At 35.9% G+C, this 18188-nt stretch overlaps 1 protein-coding gene across 7 annotated transcripts in view; it reads left to right on the forward strand.

The window, feature by feature from the left end:
* Window positions 1-14600, forward strand: part of LOC138314455 (tyrosine-protein phosphatase non-receptor type 4-like) — a 120838-nt gene extending 106238 nt beyond the window's left edge. For 6 of the 7 annotated variants that reach the window (XM_069254809.1, XM_069254806.1, XM_069254807.1 and 3 more), the window contains 10 exons: window positions 448-517; window positions 6590-6741; window positions 6920-7010; window positions 7688-7749; window positions 8071-8217; window positions 8888-9016; window positions 9419-9567; window positions 10068-10203; window positions 11028-11073; window positions 11719-14600. In XM_069254809.1, the coding sequence (XP_069110910.1) occupies window positions 448-517; window positions 6590-6741; window positions 6920-7010; window positions 7688-7749; window positions 8071-8217; window positions 8888-9016; window positions 9419-9567; window positions 10068-10203; window positions 11028-11073; window positions 11719-11756 (1020 nt within the window). In that variant the 3' untranslated portion in view covers window positions 11757-14600. The remainder of the gene's footprint in view (window positions 1-447; window positions 518-6589; window positions 6742-6919; window positions 7011-7687; window positions 7750-8070; window positions 8218-8887; window positions 9017-9418; window positions 9568-10067; window positions 10204-11027; window positions 11074-11718) is intronic. The other variant, XM_069254804.1, reaches the window with a different exon arrangement.
* Window positions 14601-18188: the final 3588 nt, after the last annotated feature.

Genomic DNA, 18188 nt, shown 5'->3' on the forward strand with positions numbered 1-18188 from the left:
TGCAGATGTGCTATAGTAAAGAGTCTTGAATTTTCTATGAATAATTGTAGATAGCTGCCATGGTCTTTATGGATGTTGAATTAAAAAAAATGCAATGGAAATTGGTACTTTGAATTTCTTTGTGAGACTGATTATGATGGTCTTAATTCAAAGTGATCCAGGAATTAATGCTGGTGCCCCTGAAAGAGTAATGAAAATACATATAATGCAAAAGGTCAAACAAGGATGTTGATAGTCACTGAATACCATACAAATACATTCAAAGTGGTGCAATGGCTTTTAAAATGGTCAGGATTAAAAATTAACAAAAAGGGTCACATGATTCTATAACAATAAACTTTGAAGGGTTTTCAAGGTCATTTAGGGTTGCCCTTTCTCACTAACATATATTTTCTAGTTTTGTTATAATATTGATAAGTTTTGATGTAATTTGATTATTTATTACAGGTTGTCATGTTTATTCGAGCCTCAAGAGAAACACATTCAGGGGAACTAGTACTAATAGTGCGTCCCAACGGTAAGTCACAACCCGAACTCTCTACATACCCCACAACCATTCAACAACAAACTTTTACTTGGTCCATGAAAAGAAAATGAAAATCTGCTGAAAGAATTTGTTTACATGAAAATTAAACATCCATTTGAATGTTGGGAGATCAAAAGGGTCTGTATTTATGTGGCTGGGTTTGAACTTGAATCTGAAATCTGATAATAGTTTCTGCTGCAATATTTTACTGAAAGGAAAGCATGCATACGGCTCCAATACGCTTGTGTTTACATTATCTGGTCGGCTAACGCAGCACATTTAAGGTCGCGATACCTGAAGGTGAATCTACTCTCATAATGGGATATGCTTTAAGTAATGTGATTACTTTAACATGAATAATCCAAACAAAAATATTAGGTCATCTAATTACCAAACATGGTTATCCCAACAGATTAACATATTTAATCACACGCATTAGAAGATACCGTGTTCACCATAATTAGCACACAGGGCATTTGAATAATTGTAACAAAGGGGGGCGCTTATTAGAGAACTAAAATATAAGTTATGAATGAAGAAAGTCAGCTATATTTTAAATCTTTCTGTACTCATGGTACATTAATCTGTTACAGTAAACATGTAATATACACGTTTTATCCTTTGAGACGCATTATTATGTTGTGATTTAATTACATGTAAAAGATTCACAAATTCATGTAATATGGTAACATTGCTGATGTCAGAAGTATCACATGTTGTAAAACATTGTTGCATCCATGGGATGGGGGCGATTATACAACTTTATCTCTTCTCCAGAAAGGGGGAGTGGCGCTTTTAGGCGGAAAAGCGCTAATTACGGCGAATACGGTTAATACAGGATCTTAAATAAGTGTTCATTTCAATGTATTTTGAAACAAGTCTTAGAAGTATTTATGATTAGCAAGCAAAAATAAAAGCTTTAAAGCGAGTTTCATAAAATCTCATAATTATGAAGGAGACAGGGATTTGATTTTAAGAATGAGATGGGGAAGTTCACAGTTAGTTAAGGGCCAATCTGGGAAGGACAGTTTGAGGGAGACGAGCAAATATTACTCAAAAGTCATACCCCTGAACTGTTTACCTGGATAGGGGTGTTTGGAACTTACTGTACCCAACTCAGTACTGTGATTTCATGATGTGACAAATTATTGGAAGGCGTTGAAGCGTAGATGTTTTTTGTGTATGCGTCTTTCTTTTACTGAGGTAGTCGCGTGCGTAATCCCATGATTTCTATCTTGGTTTACGACTAATCGGTAATGTACTTGATGACCTGTATTTATCACAAAACTTCACTACAAATCTATAGGTTTTGCATAGCAGTGAACTTTACGGAATTTTAACAAGTTACAAGAATTTAGTACACTACTCAAATAATAAACAGCGTTTACCTCAGTCTTCATTATCTACAACCACATGTACATAGCTTACAAACAATATCTTAAAGTTATATGTGCCGTAATTTTCATACACAAGAATTAAGAACAGTTTTTCGTATGTTATTCACAACCAAAAGTTAACAACATTTTAATAATTGCATAGCTAGGTTTTAATTTTACAAGTACAAATGAGAGCTGAAAATGATTTTTGGTAATATTTTATATTTCTACAGTATTATAAGTAATTATAAACAGTAACTTCTTCAGATATATTTCCACAATTTCACAGTGCATAAATTATGTATTGTAGCTGATGTTCATAAGGCATCATACATGATTGTCCATTTTCACAGCTTCATTCATGACACCTGATAGATTACAGAGGATAAAATAATATGTCAAAATTTCCGCCCAGTTATGGCACATATAACTTTCATTAAAATGGCAATACCTGTTCAAATTAACCACCAGCTGCTACTGTGAACCTGTAGGTCTGTTCACTGTATACTTCTGTGAACCTGAAGGTCTGTTCACTGTATTCTTCTGTGAACCTGTAGGTCTGTTCACTGTATACTTCTGTGAACCTGTAGGTCTGTTCACTGTATACTTCTGTGAACCTGTAGGTCTGTTCACTGTATACTTCTGTGAACCTGTAGGTCTGTTCACTGTATACTTCTGTGAACCTGTAGGTCTGTTCACTGTATACTTCTGTGAACCTGTAGGTCTGTTCACTGTATACTTCTGTGAACCTGTAGGTCTGTTCACTGTATACTTCTGTGAACCTGTAGGTCTGTTCACTGTATACTTCTGTGAACCTGTAGGTCTGTTCACTGTATACTTCTGTGAACCTGTAGGTCTGTTCACTGTATACTTCTGTGAACCTGTAGGTCTGTTCACTGTATACTTCTGTGAACCTGTAGGTCTGTTCACTGTATACTTCTGTGAACCTGTAGGTCTGTTCACTGTATACTTCTGTGAACCTGTAGGTCTGTTCACTGTATACTTCTGTGAACCTGTAGGTCTGTTCACTGTATACTTCTGTGAACCTGTAGGTCTGTTCACTGTATTACTTCTGTGAACCTGTAGGTCTGTTCACTGTATACTTCTGTGAACCTGTAGGTCTGTTCACTGTATACTTCTGTGAACCTGTAGGTCTGTTCACTGTATACTTCTGTGAACCTGTAGGTCTGTTCACTGTATACTTCTGTGAACCTGTAGGTCTGTTCACTGTATACTTCTGTGAACCTGTAGGTCTGTTCACTGTATACTTCTGTGAACCTGTAGGTCTGTTCACTGTATACTTCTGTGAACCTGTAGGTCTGTTTCGTGAACCTGTAGGTCTGTTCACTGTATACTTCTGTGAACCTGTAGGTCTGTTCACTGTATACTTCTGTGAACCTGTAGGTCTGTTCACTGTATACTTCTGTGAACCTGTAGGTCTGTTCACTGTATACTTCTGTGAACCTGTAGGTCTGTTCACTGTTTACTTCTGTGAACCTGTAGGTCTGTTCACTGTATACTTCTGTGAACCTTTAGGTCTGTTCACTGTTTACTTCTGTGAACCTGTAGGTCTGTTCACTGTATACTTCTGTGAACCTGTAGGTCTGTTCACTGTATACTTCTGTGAACCTGTAGGTCTGTTCACTGTATACTTCTGTGAACCTGTAGGTCTGTTCACTGTGTACTTCTGTGAACCTGTAGGTCTGTTCACTGTGTACTTCTGTGAACCTGTAGGTCTGTTCACTGTATACTTCTGTGAACCTGTAGGTCTGTTCACTGTATACTTCTGTGAACCTGTAGGTCTGTTCACTGTATACTTCTGTGAACCTGTAGGTCTGTTCACTGTATACTTCTGTGAACCTGTAGGTCTGTTCACTGTATACTTCTGTGAACCTGTAGGTCTGTTCACTGTATACTTCTGTGAACCTGTAGGTCTGTTCACTGTTTACTTCTGTGAACCTGTAGGTCTGTTCACTGTATACTTCTGTGAACCTTTATGTCTGTTCACTGTTTACTTCTGTGAACCTGTAGGTCTGTTCACTGTCTACTTCTGTGAACCTTTATGTCTGTTCACTGTATACTTCTGTGAACCTGTAGGTCTGTTCACTGTATATACTTCTGTGAACCTGTAGGTCTGTTCACTGTACTTACTTCTGTGAACCTGTAGGTCTGTTCACTGTATACTTCTGTGAACCTGTAGGTCTGTTCACTGTATACTTCTGTGAACCTGTAGGTCTGTTCACTGTATACTTCTGTGAACCTGTAGGTCTGTTCACTGTATACTTCTGTGTAACCTGTAGGTCTGTTCACTGTATACTTCTGTGAACCTGTAGGTCTGTTCACTGTATACTTCTGTGAACCTGTAGGTCTGTTCACTGTATACTTCTGTGAACCTGTAGGTCTGTTCACTGTATACTTCTGTGAACCTGTAGGTCTGTTCACTGTATACTTCTGTGAACCTGTAGGTCTGTTCACTGTATACTTCTGTGAACCTGTAGGTCTGTTCACTGTATACTTCTGTGAACCTGTAGGTCTGTTCACTGTATACTTCTGTGAACCTGTAGGTCTGTTCACTGTATACTTCTGTGAACCTGTAGGTCTGTTCACTGTATACTTCTGTGAACCTGTAGGTCTGTCACTGTATACTTCTGTGAACCTGTAGGTGTATACTTCTGTACTTAGTGTTATTATACTTCTGTGAACCTGTAGGTCTGTTCACTGTATACTTCTGTGAACCTGTAGGTCTGTTCACTGTATACTTCTGTGAACCTGTAGGTCTGTTCACTGTATACTTCTGTGAACCTGTAGGTCTGTTCACTGTATACTTCTGTGAACCTGTAGGTCTGTTCACTGTATACTTCTGTGAACCTGTAGGTCTGTTCACTGTATACTTCTGTGAACCTGTAGGTCTGTTCACTGTATACTTCTGTGAACCTGTAGGTCTGTTCACTGTATACTTCTGTGAACCTGTAGGTCTGTTCACTGTATACTTCTGTGAACCTGTAGGTCTGTTCACTGTATACTTCTGTGAACCTGTAGGTCTGTTCACTGTATACTTCTGTGAACCTGTAGGTCTGTTCACTAGTACATGTATACACTTTGATTGGTATCCAGCACATCTGATAGTAAGATAGGACTAGGGTGTAGAGGAAATGATCAGAGTACAGGACATCCTAGGGATGTCACTCGTTCCTGTTCACAACCTGTCTATCACAGTTTTGAATATTTGTCGTAAACTTGTTGAATAGCTGGCAGCAGAACACAATATCTGCTTAAAGTTCCACCATGTTACGCAAAATGGCAAGTTTTTGTGAGTATCTTATGGTTGTAATGATAGAAAATAAGCATCTCTGTTGAGTAGTGTGTTGTTTGGGTTTCAAATTTCAAGGGTATTAGATAGTTCACAGACCTATATCACATCACTGTCATCCTTTTCTGTATCCATATTTGATTATATTTATTTTCATACACACATCTTTATTTTAAAACTTTTTTGAGGTAAAACATTTTCCAACATCTGTTTTTGAGGGAATATGTATTTCTAAATCATAATTTCATCAGAGGTTTTGAGTTCTGAATAAACACATCGTGTAAAGTTTATTACAATACATATATGTAAACTTTTGAAAGTTAAGTAATGATCAGTGAAGGAATTCATATTTCATCATAAGTTCTGTCTAGAAGAATATTTTAGATGGACTCAAACGTTTACGGTGATGGTTGATGATGGAAATGTTTACTATGGTCAGAATGACCTGTAAGTGTTGACCACAATTTAAATTTTGACCAAGACTTCAGGGGCTAACTGTATATATAATTAAGTCTGTATGAATGGTAGTTTTCATTCCCTCATGGCTGTTTAGTGAATGTTGTTATAGCTTGCAATATTTCTGCCATCAAACTGTTTGCATGTCGTGATGAGAATTGAACTTTTTAGACTGAATTAAGATAAAATGTCATGGAGATGAACAAAAAGATATAAAATCTTTTCATTAAAGATTACTCTGGAGCATTAATTATAAGCTGGTGATTGAGCCATTTGTCAAAATGAAAAAAATGTTTCATATGAACAAATAATATGCAGTTATTTAATATAAACATTATTTATTTTACATCGATTGCAAAACACGTTGTTTGGTTGTACATATGCGTTGGCAGAGTGGTTAAGATGTCCCGACACATTACCACAAGCCCTCCACCTCTGGGATGCCAGTTCAAATCCCATGTGGGGCAGTTGCCAGGTATTGACTGTTGGTCGGTGGTTTTATCCTCCACCAACAAACCTAGCACATCAGTATATGATCCTGACCGTTAACAGGACAATAAACTAATAAAACTAAACCTTTAACAAATCATTTCCAATGATGTGGATGTAAAGAGGTCTTTATGTGGGAGGGAAACGGAGTGGCCATAGAAAGCCCACGTGATCAGGCAGTATGCCACTGACCTTTTCACGTCCATGTCAGGGATTAAAACCCCTGGCCGGCTAGATGAAAGCCGAGTACCTTAACCACTACCACCACCGGATCACCCTATAGCTATTTCATCAAATTAGGACTCCATAGAAAAGAAAAACACAGGAGGATGTCATGTTGGTAGAATGTTTACACTCCCAACTTTTAGACAACTGTATTAATCACAACTATAATGATATTCTTACTGAGTGTGTGATATATTTATGTTACAGTTTATGTGAGTGAGGATACCCCTGAGGAATACTTTGAGTACTTACCTGAAAATCATATGATCACGACCACTGCTGGCGCCAACGCCCTGGAGGCGTCTCTGCTACTACTACAGGAAAGCCTGGAGAGTGGGGCAGCCCTCGCCCAGTTTGAGGTAGGATATCTATCCCTACTCAGCCTTTATTAACAATGAACATTTTGGAGAAAGTTTTCATGTAATGCACTAACAATTCCAAATTTTTATTTCATTCATAACAACATATAGAGAATGTCATTTGCACAGTCATTTTTGTTCTGGATAAATTTTAACAAGCATGTATCTGTTTTTACAGCAACTTTACAGAAAAAAGCCCGGGATGACAATGAATGCTGCAAGACTAGAGGCAAACATTCCGAAAAACAGATACAGGGATATCTCACCATGTAAGTAAGACCGTCTTAAAATAGATACAGGGATATCTCACCATGTAAGTAAGACCGTCCTAAAACAGATACAGGGATATCTCACCATGTAAGTAAGACCGTCCTAAAACAGATACAGGGATATCTCACCATGTAAGTAAGACCGTCCTAAAACAGATACAGGGATATCTCACCATGTAAGTAAGACCGTCCTAAAACAGATACAGGGATATCTCACCATGTAAGTAAGACCGTCCTAAAACAGATACAGGGATATCTCACCATGTAAGTAAGACCGTCCTAAAACAGATACACAGAGATATCTCACATTGTAAGTAAGACCGTCCTAAAACAGATACAGGGATATCTCACCATGTAAGTAAGACTATCCTAAAACAGATACAGGGATATCTCACCATGTAATTAGACAGTCTAAAACAGATACCATCCTAAAACAGATATAGGGATATTTCATTCGCACATTCCTGAAAAGAATTACAGGATACAGGACCTTGATAGTTAGATAAACAATGAACAAATACAGATTTATGCAGGATATATGTTGACTTGTCAAGCTTATTCATCATTCACACCTTTTAAGTTTAGTATAAGATAATGCAATTTGTGTTAAGGAAATAAATTCTGAAGATCACTAACTATTTCAATATCAAGTATTTATGTTTATTTTGACTTTGCAGATGATCAAACGAGAGTGATGTTAAAATCTGGGGGTGAATACATCAACGCTAATTATGTAAATGTAAGTATGAGTGGTTTATGATTTGTTGGACTGATCAGATCCCAATTTCATATGGAAGCATGAATCACCTATCTAAGAGACTAGTTTGTTACCCGTACTTGGTAACAAGCTGCCTTATAGTCAAAGGTATGAAATATGTAAGAGAATTCACTCTAGATATTGTGTGTTGACAAGGACTTTTATGACACATGTGCCCGGCTTGTTTTAGGTATTTTGAACTTTGACCTTGACCTTTCATCACAGATATTGTGTGTTGACGAGGATTTGTATAACACATATGCCCAGCATATTTTACAATTTTGACCTTGACCTTCATTACAGATGGAAATCCCTGGATCAGGTATCGTTAACAGGTATATCGCGGCTCAGGGCCCGCTACCCAACACGTGTGTAGACTTCTGGCAAATGGTCTGGGAACAACACTCATCACTTGTCGTCATGCTCACTACTAAGATTGAACGCGGGAGGGTGAGTGGCAGTAACTATACCATAATAACCAGCAAAATAACCTGCAATTGATATAACGTATTCGACCCAATAAGTGACCAGGGCGTTTAAAAAATTGAAAAAATGAAGGGTATTTAATAAGACAAAATTACTGCAAACCTATATGGTTGTGTGTAGTTTTGGTCTTTTACATTCATGGCTAGGCAATTGAAATTGAGGCCTAAATAAGAAGGAGGGGCTCTTATAGGGACCTGGGCGCTTATTGGGTCAAATTTGGTAGATATATCTTCTTCAGAAAAATCAGTGAAGGGTAAAATTCAAATTTTGTGTATTTTAATCATTGTTACCTTGTTTTTCCACTTTATTCAAAGATCAAGTATTCATATTTAAGGTTGTGTATTTTATCCAATGACTTGAATAAAGTTTATGCTGTTCTGACAAAACTGAAAAATATTTTTTTTCTGTTCAAGCAATTATAAGAATTCATATGAATTGAAAACTATTGATGTTGCTTGGAAATGGTTCTTGATCATGATATTCATTACAAGCATATTTTACCATATGATTGGTTGCTAGGGTATCCTTTTGATCATATGATTGGTTGCTAGGGTATCCTGTTTGACTATATAATTGATTGTCAAGAGCTCGATAATGTGATAGCTAGGAGAATATATTTGTTTTGCTGTTGTAGGTGAAATGCCACCAGTATTGGCCAGATCTGTACGAAACTGTGGATTACGGCGAACTACAAATAACATGTGTGAAAGAGGAGGACACGACGTCATTTGCTTTCCGAGAGTTTAACCTCACACATTTATCAGTGAGTTGTCCTTTTGTTGGCCTAAAATGACAAGCTTTTAATGCCAAGTATTAAATAAAGTACTATATGGGTTTAACACTGTGAAATCATTATATTTTCATGTGGGTTTAGTTTTCATGGATTTCTTTTTTTACCTGAAGCAGCGAAAATATGTTGCTATGAAATTTGATCTGTTTAAAAGGGCATAGATGAACTTATATTAGGTCAGTTAAAAAACAAGAACATACATATTTTCAAAACAACCACTAGCTTTAAAGTAATCGAATCATCCCTGTATATTACAGCGTCAACAAACAAACATAAACTTGATATTGTTGGGATTGTATTGTTGGGATTGAACATGATTTTGTCGGGATTGAACATGAATTTTCTTTCTGTTTAAACATGATATCTGTTTTGCAGACAAATGAAGAGAGACATATATCACACATGCAATATATAGCTTGGCCAGATCACGGTGTCCCGGACGATCCTGCAGATTTCCTTGATTTTGTGGGAAAGGTGCGACAAAAGCGTACAGGCATGGTAGAACCGACAATAGTTCATTGCAGGTAAGTACATCACATAGAATTGCTACATTTTGAATTTGTATCGCAGATTTTCACTCATATCCTGTATTATTTAACTTTCACTGACAGTAACAGAGTTATTGCCCTTAGTAATGATAAAATGTTGTATTACATTGTGAACACAATAATTTGAAAAGATAGATGTTTGCTTAGCTCAATGACTTTATGCTGCCTAACATCTATAAAATCTTAGAAGAGTTTGAAAATGGAAATTCTTCATTAGAAACTTATGAAAAGTTTGGTGAAAACGATCATATATGAGTTTGAATCAGAAATTGTTTTTTTGTAACTTTAATATAAAAAGAATTGGAGAAAGCTATCTTAGAAGAGTTTGAAAATGGAAATTGTTTGTAAGTAACTGTTTAATGAAACATTAATGATAATGGACTTGGTATCAGTTTGTATGTTATGATCAGAGGACTGTTAAGGCCCATGGGCGTCTTGGTTTTATCTATTCATTTATTAATAATATGTTACTTCAGTGCTGGAATAGGACGTACAGGAGTGTTGATCACCATGGAGACGGCAATGTGTCTGATAGAGTCCAATCAACCTGTGTATCCCCTGTCTATCGTACGACAAATGAGAGACCAGCGTGCGATGTTGATTCAGACACCTGTAAGTACATCACATCTACAAACCAAAATCTATCCTGTCTTAATACAGTGAACAAGTCTCTGTTCCTTTGTGACCTTATACATGTATATAAATCATGCTGAATTACTTGGTGATGATTTCATAAAGAAATAAATTAAACTTTATTCATTATTTAAAGATGCTCCGCCGCTGACAAATGGTATTTTTTCACTTTCAAAAACAGGAGCAGACGATTTAGTATTTTTATTCAGTTACAAAAGTTACTTACTTTACACCATTACCACCATTAAAAAGTTCGAGCTTCTAATTTTACTTCAAGTTAAAAATATGAAAAATAATTAATTGCATCCCGAAAATATTCCGTTGCACTATATCCTATATGGAATGAAGTACTGATTGCGCATGCACCAAAGACAACATAAATTATGTTATATTATTTTTTGTGCTAATTAGGCATATACATAAACGATTAAACACCAAATATTGTTCAAATGATGAATATCATTTATGCTCTGTCGGCGGTGGAGCATCTTTAAAAAAAAAACTAAAATAATTTGGAAATTTTCTAAGGATTTTGTGTATTTCATGGTGTCTTCGGCAGCATTCATCAGTGATAAAGCACTATAAAAAGGGCAAGAATTCCATTATAAAAGAAGACACAACACAAATATACCGCAGTCTCCCAAAACACATGCCCACACTTGATACACACAATACACCACATACACGGGAGGCCGTCCTTACATGACCATGGCTGTTAATAAGACGTTTATTTATCAAACAAACAAACAAAGACACAACAAAGTGATTACCTGGGTTGATAACTTGAATCTGTCTTTTTACAGAGTCAATACAAGTTTGTCTGTGAGGCCATCCTAAAAGTAAGTCATGGTAAGTAAGATTAAATTATCACACTAATCACCTGTGGATCGTAAAGGAAGTGGGCAATGTTACCACACTCCATGACATGTTATAAAGGTGTTAAAACTAATCCTGTAGGGGAATTTCTATCATTTTCGGTACGTTTTCTATATCAACGCTCAATTGCAGCTCAGCTAAATATCACTTTATAGTCCCGCACAAACGTAACGTTATCAGGGCCCAGATTCATGAACATTCCTTAACTTTAAGGAATCCCTTAACTAAAAATTTTCCATGGGAAAGTATAACAGAATTTAAGGAAGGTTCCTTGACTTAAGATTTTTTCCTTAACTCCTGTAATGCTTTCCTATTGGTAAATTTAAGTTAAGGAATTCAAAGGAATGTTCATGAAACTGGGCCCAGGTATCACATGGTACGTGAATTATTCCCATTTTTAGAAGTCATTGACAGGAAAATTTACTATATTTGACTTCATTGTCAATTTTACTGAAGAAAAAGGGGAGACCAAATTAGATTCAAAGTGTCAGTTAATATAAAGTCCATTTATTATCAAAAATAATCTATATTCGAAATGTTACATCTATATCGTCATGATTACATGCTAGTGATATATGTGAAATCCTGTCGTTTATAGTAAAACTCTTCGTGTTTCAGACCAGTTAGTTAAACCTATGGAAGACTATCAGCGGTGACAGACTTAAGGGGCGGACCAGCTCTTTCTCACCATATCATCCCACATGTGGGGCCGCGGTGGCTATGTGTCACACATACCCACAGACAAGGTGGCAGTTATCATCTGTGTATGTGAGAGGTCGAAGGCCTCATATGTAATGAACACATGTGTTGTGTCGCCATATTGTTGCTGTGATCCTTGTATGCTTTGAGCTACTGGCGTCCTCTACACAGATCACCTTCTCTGATATACACTATGTCTATCTGTGGTCGTCAATGTGTATGAAATTTAATTCTGCTGGATCTGAAAACACACTGACTTCTGTAGATATGTTGACCTGCCGAGCTCACAGAGACGATGGAAGGAGTGATCTTAGCTCACCAGCCATATAGACTCATGCTCGCATTATCTGTGAAGTATTTAAACTTACATGTGGATTTTACTCCAATAGAATGTGTCAAAGAAAGTGTCACTGAGGGTTACGTGTGGTCCTCTACCTGTGATGTGGACAATCACAAAAGGTGGAAAGGATTGTTCTTTAATCAAACGTCGTGGAGTATATACTTACTGTGTAAGAGACCACTACTGGTGCATGGAACATCATTATGTATGTAGGAGATATTTAATATTATGGGAAGGGAAGACAAAGTACATGTGTGAAACAATATGCATGTAAGGGGAAATGATTCTGCATAGCATTTTCATTGGCCAGCCTGCTGACGGGCTGATTGACTGTATTAGTTGATGACTGAATTTAATCAAGGTTACGAAGGACATCTTTATCATAAAGCAATGGAAACACTTAAGTTACGGATGTTTTATGTTGCCATGGTAACCAACTGAAAGTCTATTTTAACCATCGTCTTACTACAAATGATTTGAAATATTATATTTATGAATGTATCTGTTATCAATTTTACTAAAGTATGCATGTCTGAATGTTGCTATTTAACATTTTACAGAAATAACACAATCAGTGTTTTGAACGATACTCAGAAACTTCTTCAATCCACACTTGTTACTTAGATATCATTTTAAGATTAACATTTCCTATTTAACTTTTGGTGACTTTAAAAACATTTAACAAGAAACTATATTTTAGCTCCAAAACTTTTGATAATTTGTATAGACTAATTAGCGTTAATATCAGGGCTGTTTTACCCAGCCTTGAGCAGGAGGACACTGGAGAATTAGAAAGAGAACCCTAACTTGTGGAAGTTAGTAAACTGATTCACAAATGACATGAGTTTGTATGGGTCATCAATGTCCTCTTTTTCATTATTTAAGAAGATAAATATTTCTCTGACCACTGGTCAACATTCTATATGTGTAAGTTATTTTTGAGGTGCCCTGTGAGAAGTGTTTGATAGGATGACTATATTTGTTTTTCTTTTCAATTATAGTGCAACTTGTGTTGTATGCTTCTAATGTAGAGTGAATGTTTACAAGTGAGAGAGAAAAGGACACCAATATCGATTCATTCTGTTACTTGTGTGCGTTTCTGTAAGTGCAGTCAGCTGATTTCATCAGTAACCATGCACGATGTGTTATTACGACGATTGACCAGTCTATTTATTTTGACATAACAACCTAAGATAGATACCAAAGCATCTAATTTTCCTACTCCCACACATTAGAACTAACCGGATACAGTAAATCTTATGTCAACTTAACTCACCTAATACGATTTACAAATGAGCATTGATCGATGATGTTTAGTTTCCTTTGGTGAAAAATACTGTTTACCCTAAACACTGTAACAATAATTACAAAATCTCCACACCAGTCAATATATAGTCGGGAGTTTCACTCCTGATGTACCCTAAACACTGTTCAACAATAATTACAAAATCTCCACACCAGTCAATATATAGTCAGGAGTTTCACTCCTAATGATCATCTTCCAAAATACCTCAACATAGTCATATTTTTGGCAAAACCTTTAAGTTAACAAAATAGGGTGTAAGAACTTCCAAATCTACTTTAATTTACATAAAGATTTTCATTAACTTACAATTTTAAGAACTGCACACATACACAAAGAACCTGTAGTAAAAGTGTACTCCGTTTTCAGTATTACATGTATACCAGGTATTGCTTGTTAAGAACACCGAGTAACAAACCCTTCCAACAGTAACGTGAATTACGTATAAGTAGGTTTCTGTTATTGTATACATCAATCATTTATTGTGTACTTACCGTATTCGACCCAATAAGTGCCTATGTTCCTCATGAACCTTTATTCAGGACATAACTTGGCATTACAAACCAGGTGAGCGATACAGGCCATCTGGGCCTCTTGTTTCCATTTTTTAAATGCCCTGGGCGCTTATTAGGTCTTATATGGTGTATTACAGAACCCACATACGATCCGTGCTTCCTGCTATCTTTTCTCATAACGCCTATAACTACACTATTAACAAATAAGTATTTTTTCTCCTATAAAAGGAAAACAATTAATTCATTATCTTAAACACTTTGAAAAAATTACTAAGAGGTAATTATTTACTTTCATAAAACATTAAATAGAGAATCCAATTTTGATTTTTTTTCTCCACCCTATTATTTCAAATGTTAAGCTGTTGTGGTACGAATGTACACCTTATACAGTTACCCCAGGTGTTGATATTAGACAGTGAATCTATCACCTGAACAGTTCTTCCCAAAGTTAACCTACTAGACTGCCGTACAACAGGTGAAAGTGAGTTGAGTGTGTGTTCTTATAGTGACCTAAGTGTAAATAATGAATGAGAGCAATTCAAAACCATAGTAAATTAATATTGATCGTACAAAATATGATATATTCATATTAACGTACATTCATACCAGGCAATATCAGATAATTAAAATCTTTCCCAAGAAATAGCAGAGTTGTGTTTGATTTATAACTTATTACCTTGACTTTTTGTCTTATGTCATTGTCAATACCGCGACGTCTGGTGTCCGTTCATCAACAATTAAGTTCTTCTTCATAACCACTGGTCAGAATTTAACTAAATTTGACTGGTAGCATCCCTATGGGGCACTTACTGAAAATTGTACAAATTGTGAGCAGACAATTTGTGATGGTTAAATAGAGGGTTTTCACAAATTTCTGAGGCCATCTAAATTTGTGCTCTTCTCAGAAAGAGTCTGTCCAAAAGATCTTTCAGCTTGTAGATGAGAAAATCTATCATTCAAGTGACAAAGTTTTAGGAGTAGAAAAGGCTTTGGGCTCTGTAGTCTTCATCTGTTTGTGGTCATAAGTAAGGATGAAAGTTAAAAGATGAAATTCAAAAGTACCTGGTATTCATAACAAGACATGATACAAAGATGGTCAAGGTTAAGCACATTTACGGTAATTTATTGTTAGTGGCTATCGTGCCTAGTTGTTAGATAGTAGATTGATATGTTGCTGATAAATTTTGGCAAAAAATGCAAAATATTGTTCATTAAAACAAGTCCACAGGATTTGGTACATATTTCTGTCACCAAATAGCCAAGCCACTATGTTTACGAGTGTCTATAGTAGGTACAAGGAGAGCTTTTTTGTGTAGATTCAACTTTACAAAAGCATACATAGCATGACCTTGTCATACAAACTCTAATAATGTAGGTGTTTCCACTAGTCCTCAACTATGTTGGGTTGTTGTCGGGTAATGATTGTAGCTGATCTCTGGGTGCTTCAGCTTTCCTGTTGATGGGGTGCTAAATAAAATAAACCCATACCCTTACATTGATTGTAATCACACATCAACTAAAACACCCATTTTCTTTTCAACGAAAGTGAGGAAGCAAAAACAAAGAATTATATGTAATTCCAAAAATCAAGATGCAAAGGGCATATTAATATGGCTGAAGTGGAATTAAACAGCATATCGATCAGGAAAACAATCTTTACAATGTATGTTGTGAAAGAAGTAAGTGTAAATCTCGTAAGCAAAACTTTATGGCAGACCAGATTTTTGATTTGCATATGAAAATTGTATCTTAATAGTTATCTCCCTTTTGTAAATTTGACGTATTGTGGTGTTTTTATTATCATCCAGTGCACTTTTAAAAGTATACCTTTAATAAATTGTAATGTTAATAAATTTAATACCATTTTAGAAATAAGTAATTATGTAGATTAATATCAATATTCATTACCCAAAGATGGCAAAAGTATAAATAGGTATAATTATCTTCACTTTATATTTTTATACCAGAGTGAATATTTGTAATTACCTCCCCTCTTTCAAACACGACTTCATATGCAAATTACTTTTTACCACATAATTGATATTGTCAAAATTTTATAAATCAAATCCAGAATTTGGAGGGTTAGTGGTAGGGTGGGATATCTCATTCTTTGAAAATACCAAGAAATGCTATCCTTACTTTTTAAAACCATTACAGATAGAACAAATGTGATATATTTCAACTTATTTGAAATGTTACATACATAGCACCCATGTGACCTAGATCCCATGGATAGTCCAAACCAACACACAATCATTAATTAATTGGAATCTGGTAATTTACATACAACTCTTGTACCCACCAATGTGCAATGGTAGGACTGCCTTTCTGATAACAGTATCTATTGTACTAGGTAAGTAGAGTTACTTGCCTATCTTAACTGCTGTCACTTACAGCTGGAGTAAAGTACTTATCAGAACACTTCCATGTCAAAGAGTGGTATTAACTCATTTGCATATCGAGAGAAACATTGAAAGTTACCAGAAGTCAAGGTTTTTAACAAGGGAGATAACTCTTGACACATATTTCTTGTATCCTTATTCTAGCTGTTCCATGGAAATAAGTCCAGATTATTCTGATGCTATATCAGCTTTTTCAATGCTGTTTTGGTCTTGTGAGCTATTCATCTGATAGACATCAGAATAATTCAGACTACAGAGAGCTATGTGGCGTCATAATCAACAACAAGACAGAAGTTAATACCTTATATACTGCCTTAAGAAATTTTTGGTATCTTGTTATACCTTAGACTGGCCACCAGACCCTAAGTTGCTGTTAAGACTTTCTCAGCAGAGTTCTTTACTAGATTATCTCCCCCTAGTTTAAAACTCTACAATCAGGCATGTAGTAGAGACAAAAATAATCAAGCCAATTTTTAGTGATTTGTTTAATATTCTAGAGACTGGTAGCCAGTCTAGTTATACCTGTACAACCTTAATGGATAAGATCCTGTTATTGATCAGCAGTCAACAAGCCTCAGAATCATTGGATTATGCTTCATGTTCGGTCACAGGAAGTCTGAATACGAAAGTGCTTTGTGATCCAAATACTGTTGAAATGGAAAAGTTGGTGTTGCTCTATAGTTAGTGAGGCTCTGAAACACCAAATTCATCATACTTGGTTAACAAGCTCTGAGTTTAGCACAAACGTTACTTATAATATTTTTTCCTTTTCTTTTCTTGCTTTATGACCAATTTAATTATGGATGTGATTGATCCTATCAGCAAAAGGAGCAAATCTCTCAACTGATAAGAGGAAACCTTTCCCCTTGGGAAAGCAACTCGTATTTAAAAACATATTACTACAAATAAAATTTGAGAATGATCCCTTCAGTACTTTCTGAAAACATTAGAGATAACAAACTTTAACTATCAAAATCCAAGATGGCTGCCTTGTGGCAATCTTGTTGATCGATCGGACCTAAAATGCATTATACACAACTACGATCCTAGGGTAACCTACAAATGAAATTTGAGAATGATCCCTTCAGTACTTTCTGAGAAATAGCAATAACAAGAATTGTTAACGGACCTACTGACCACGGACGAAAAGCGATTTGAATAAGGTGGGCTTAAAAAAAACAAGTGAGCGATACAGGCCCTCGGGGCCTCTTGTTTCTGTTTCTCAGAAAGTGCTAAAGGATTTCTATGAAATTTATGATATGTAGACTCTTCTTTATCCCTATAGATTGTTAACAGATTTTGTGAATGAAAATGAAACAACATGACTGATAAGCAGCCATCTTGGATTTTGTCACTTACTCAGAAAGTACTGAAGACGGTCCAGCTTCCTTGAGTTAAACAAGTAGAGTCTATTTTCGAACAAATCCAAGCACAACCTGGCAGACAATGGCCATATCAAATTTGACACCTGAAGCTTAAGTGTTTCTGCCAACCAGAATATTTAACATTAATGTGAAGTTCCCCAATATGTTTTCAATATTTCAAAGGAAGAGAGAAAATAGCTGAGAAATCCTTTTTCCATTGTCCCACACAGATAACTCTTTAGTTAGTGGAACCAAGATCCTTCTAAATTGTATTTTTCATGAAATTTTTTTTTTTGGACTTTTTGAAAATAGCATTCAGGTCAGTGACTGAAGGGATCTTCAATGTTTCATTTCATTTCAGAATATTTTATTGTAGTATTACAATTGGGATTGGGCAACAGGCTATGCCTATATTAGCCCTCTCCCCATCTTCAATGTTTCATCTTATGTAGTCTTCAGTTTGAT

The sequence above is a fragment of the Argopecten irradians genome, chromosome 2, assembly GCF_041381155.1.
Source record: "Argopecten irradians isolate NY chromosome 2, Ai_NY, whole genome shotgun sequence".
In the NCBI taxonomy this organism is placed as follows: Eukaryota; Metazoa; Mollusca; class Bivalvia; order Pectinida; family Pectinidae; genus Argopecten; species Argopecten irradians.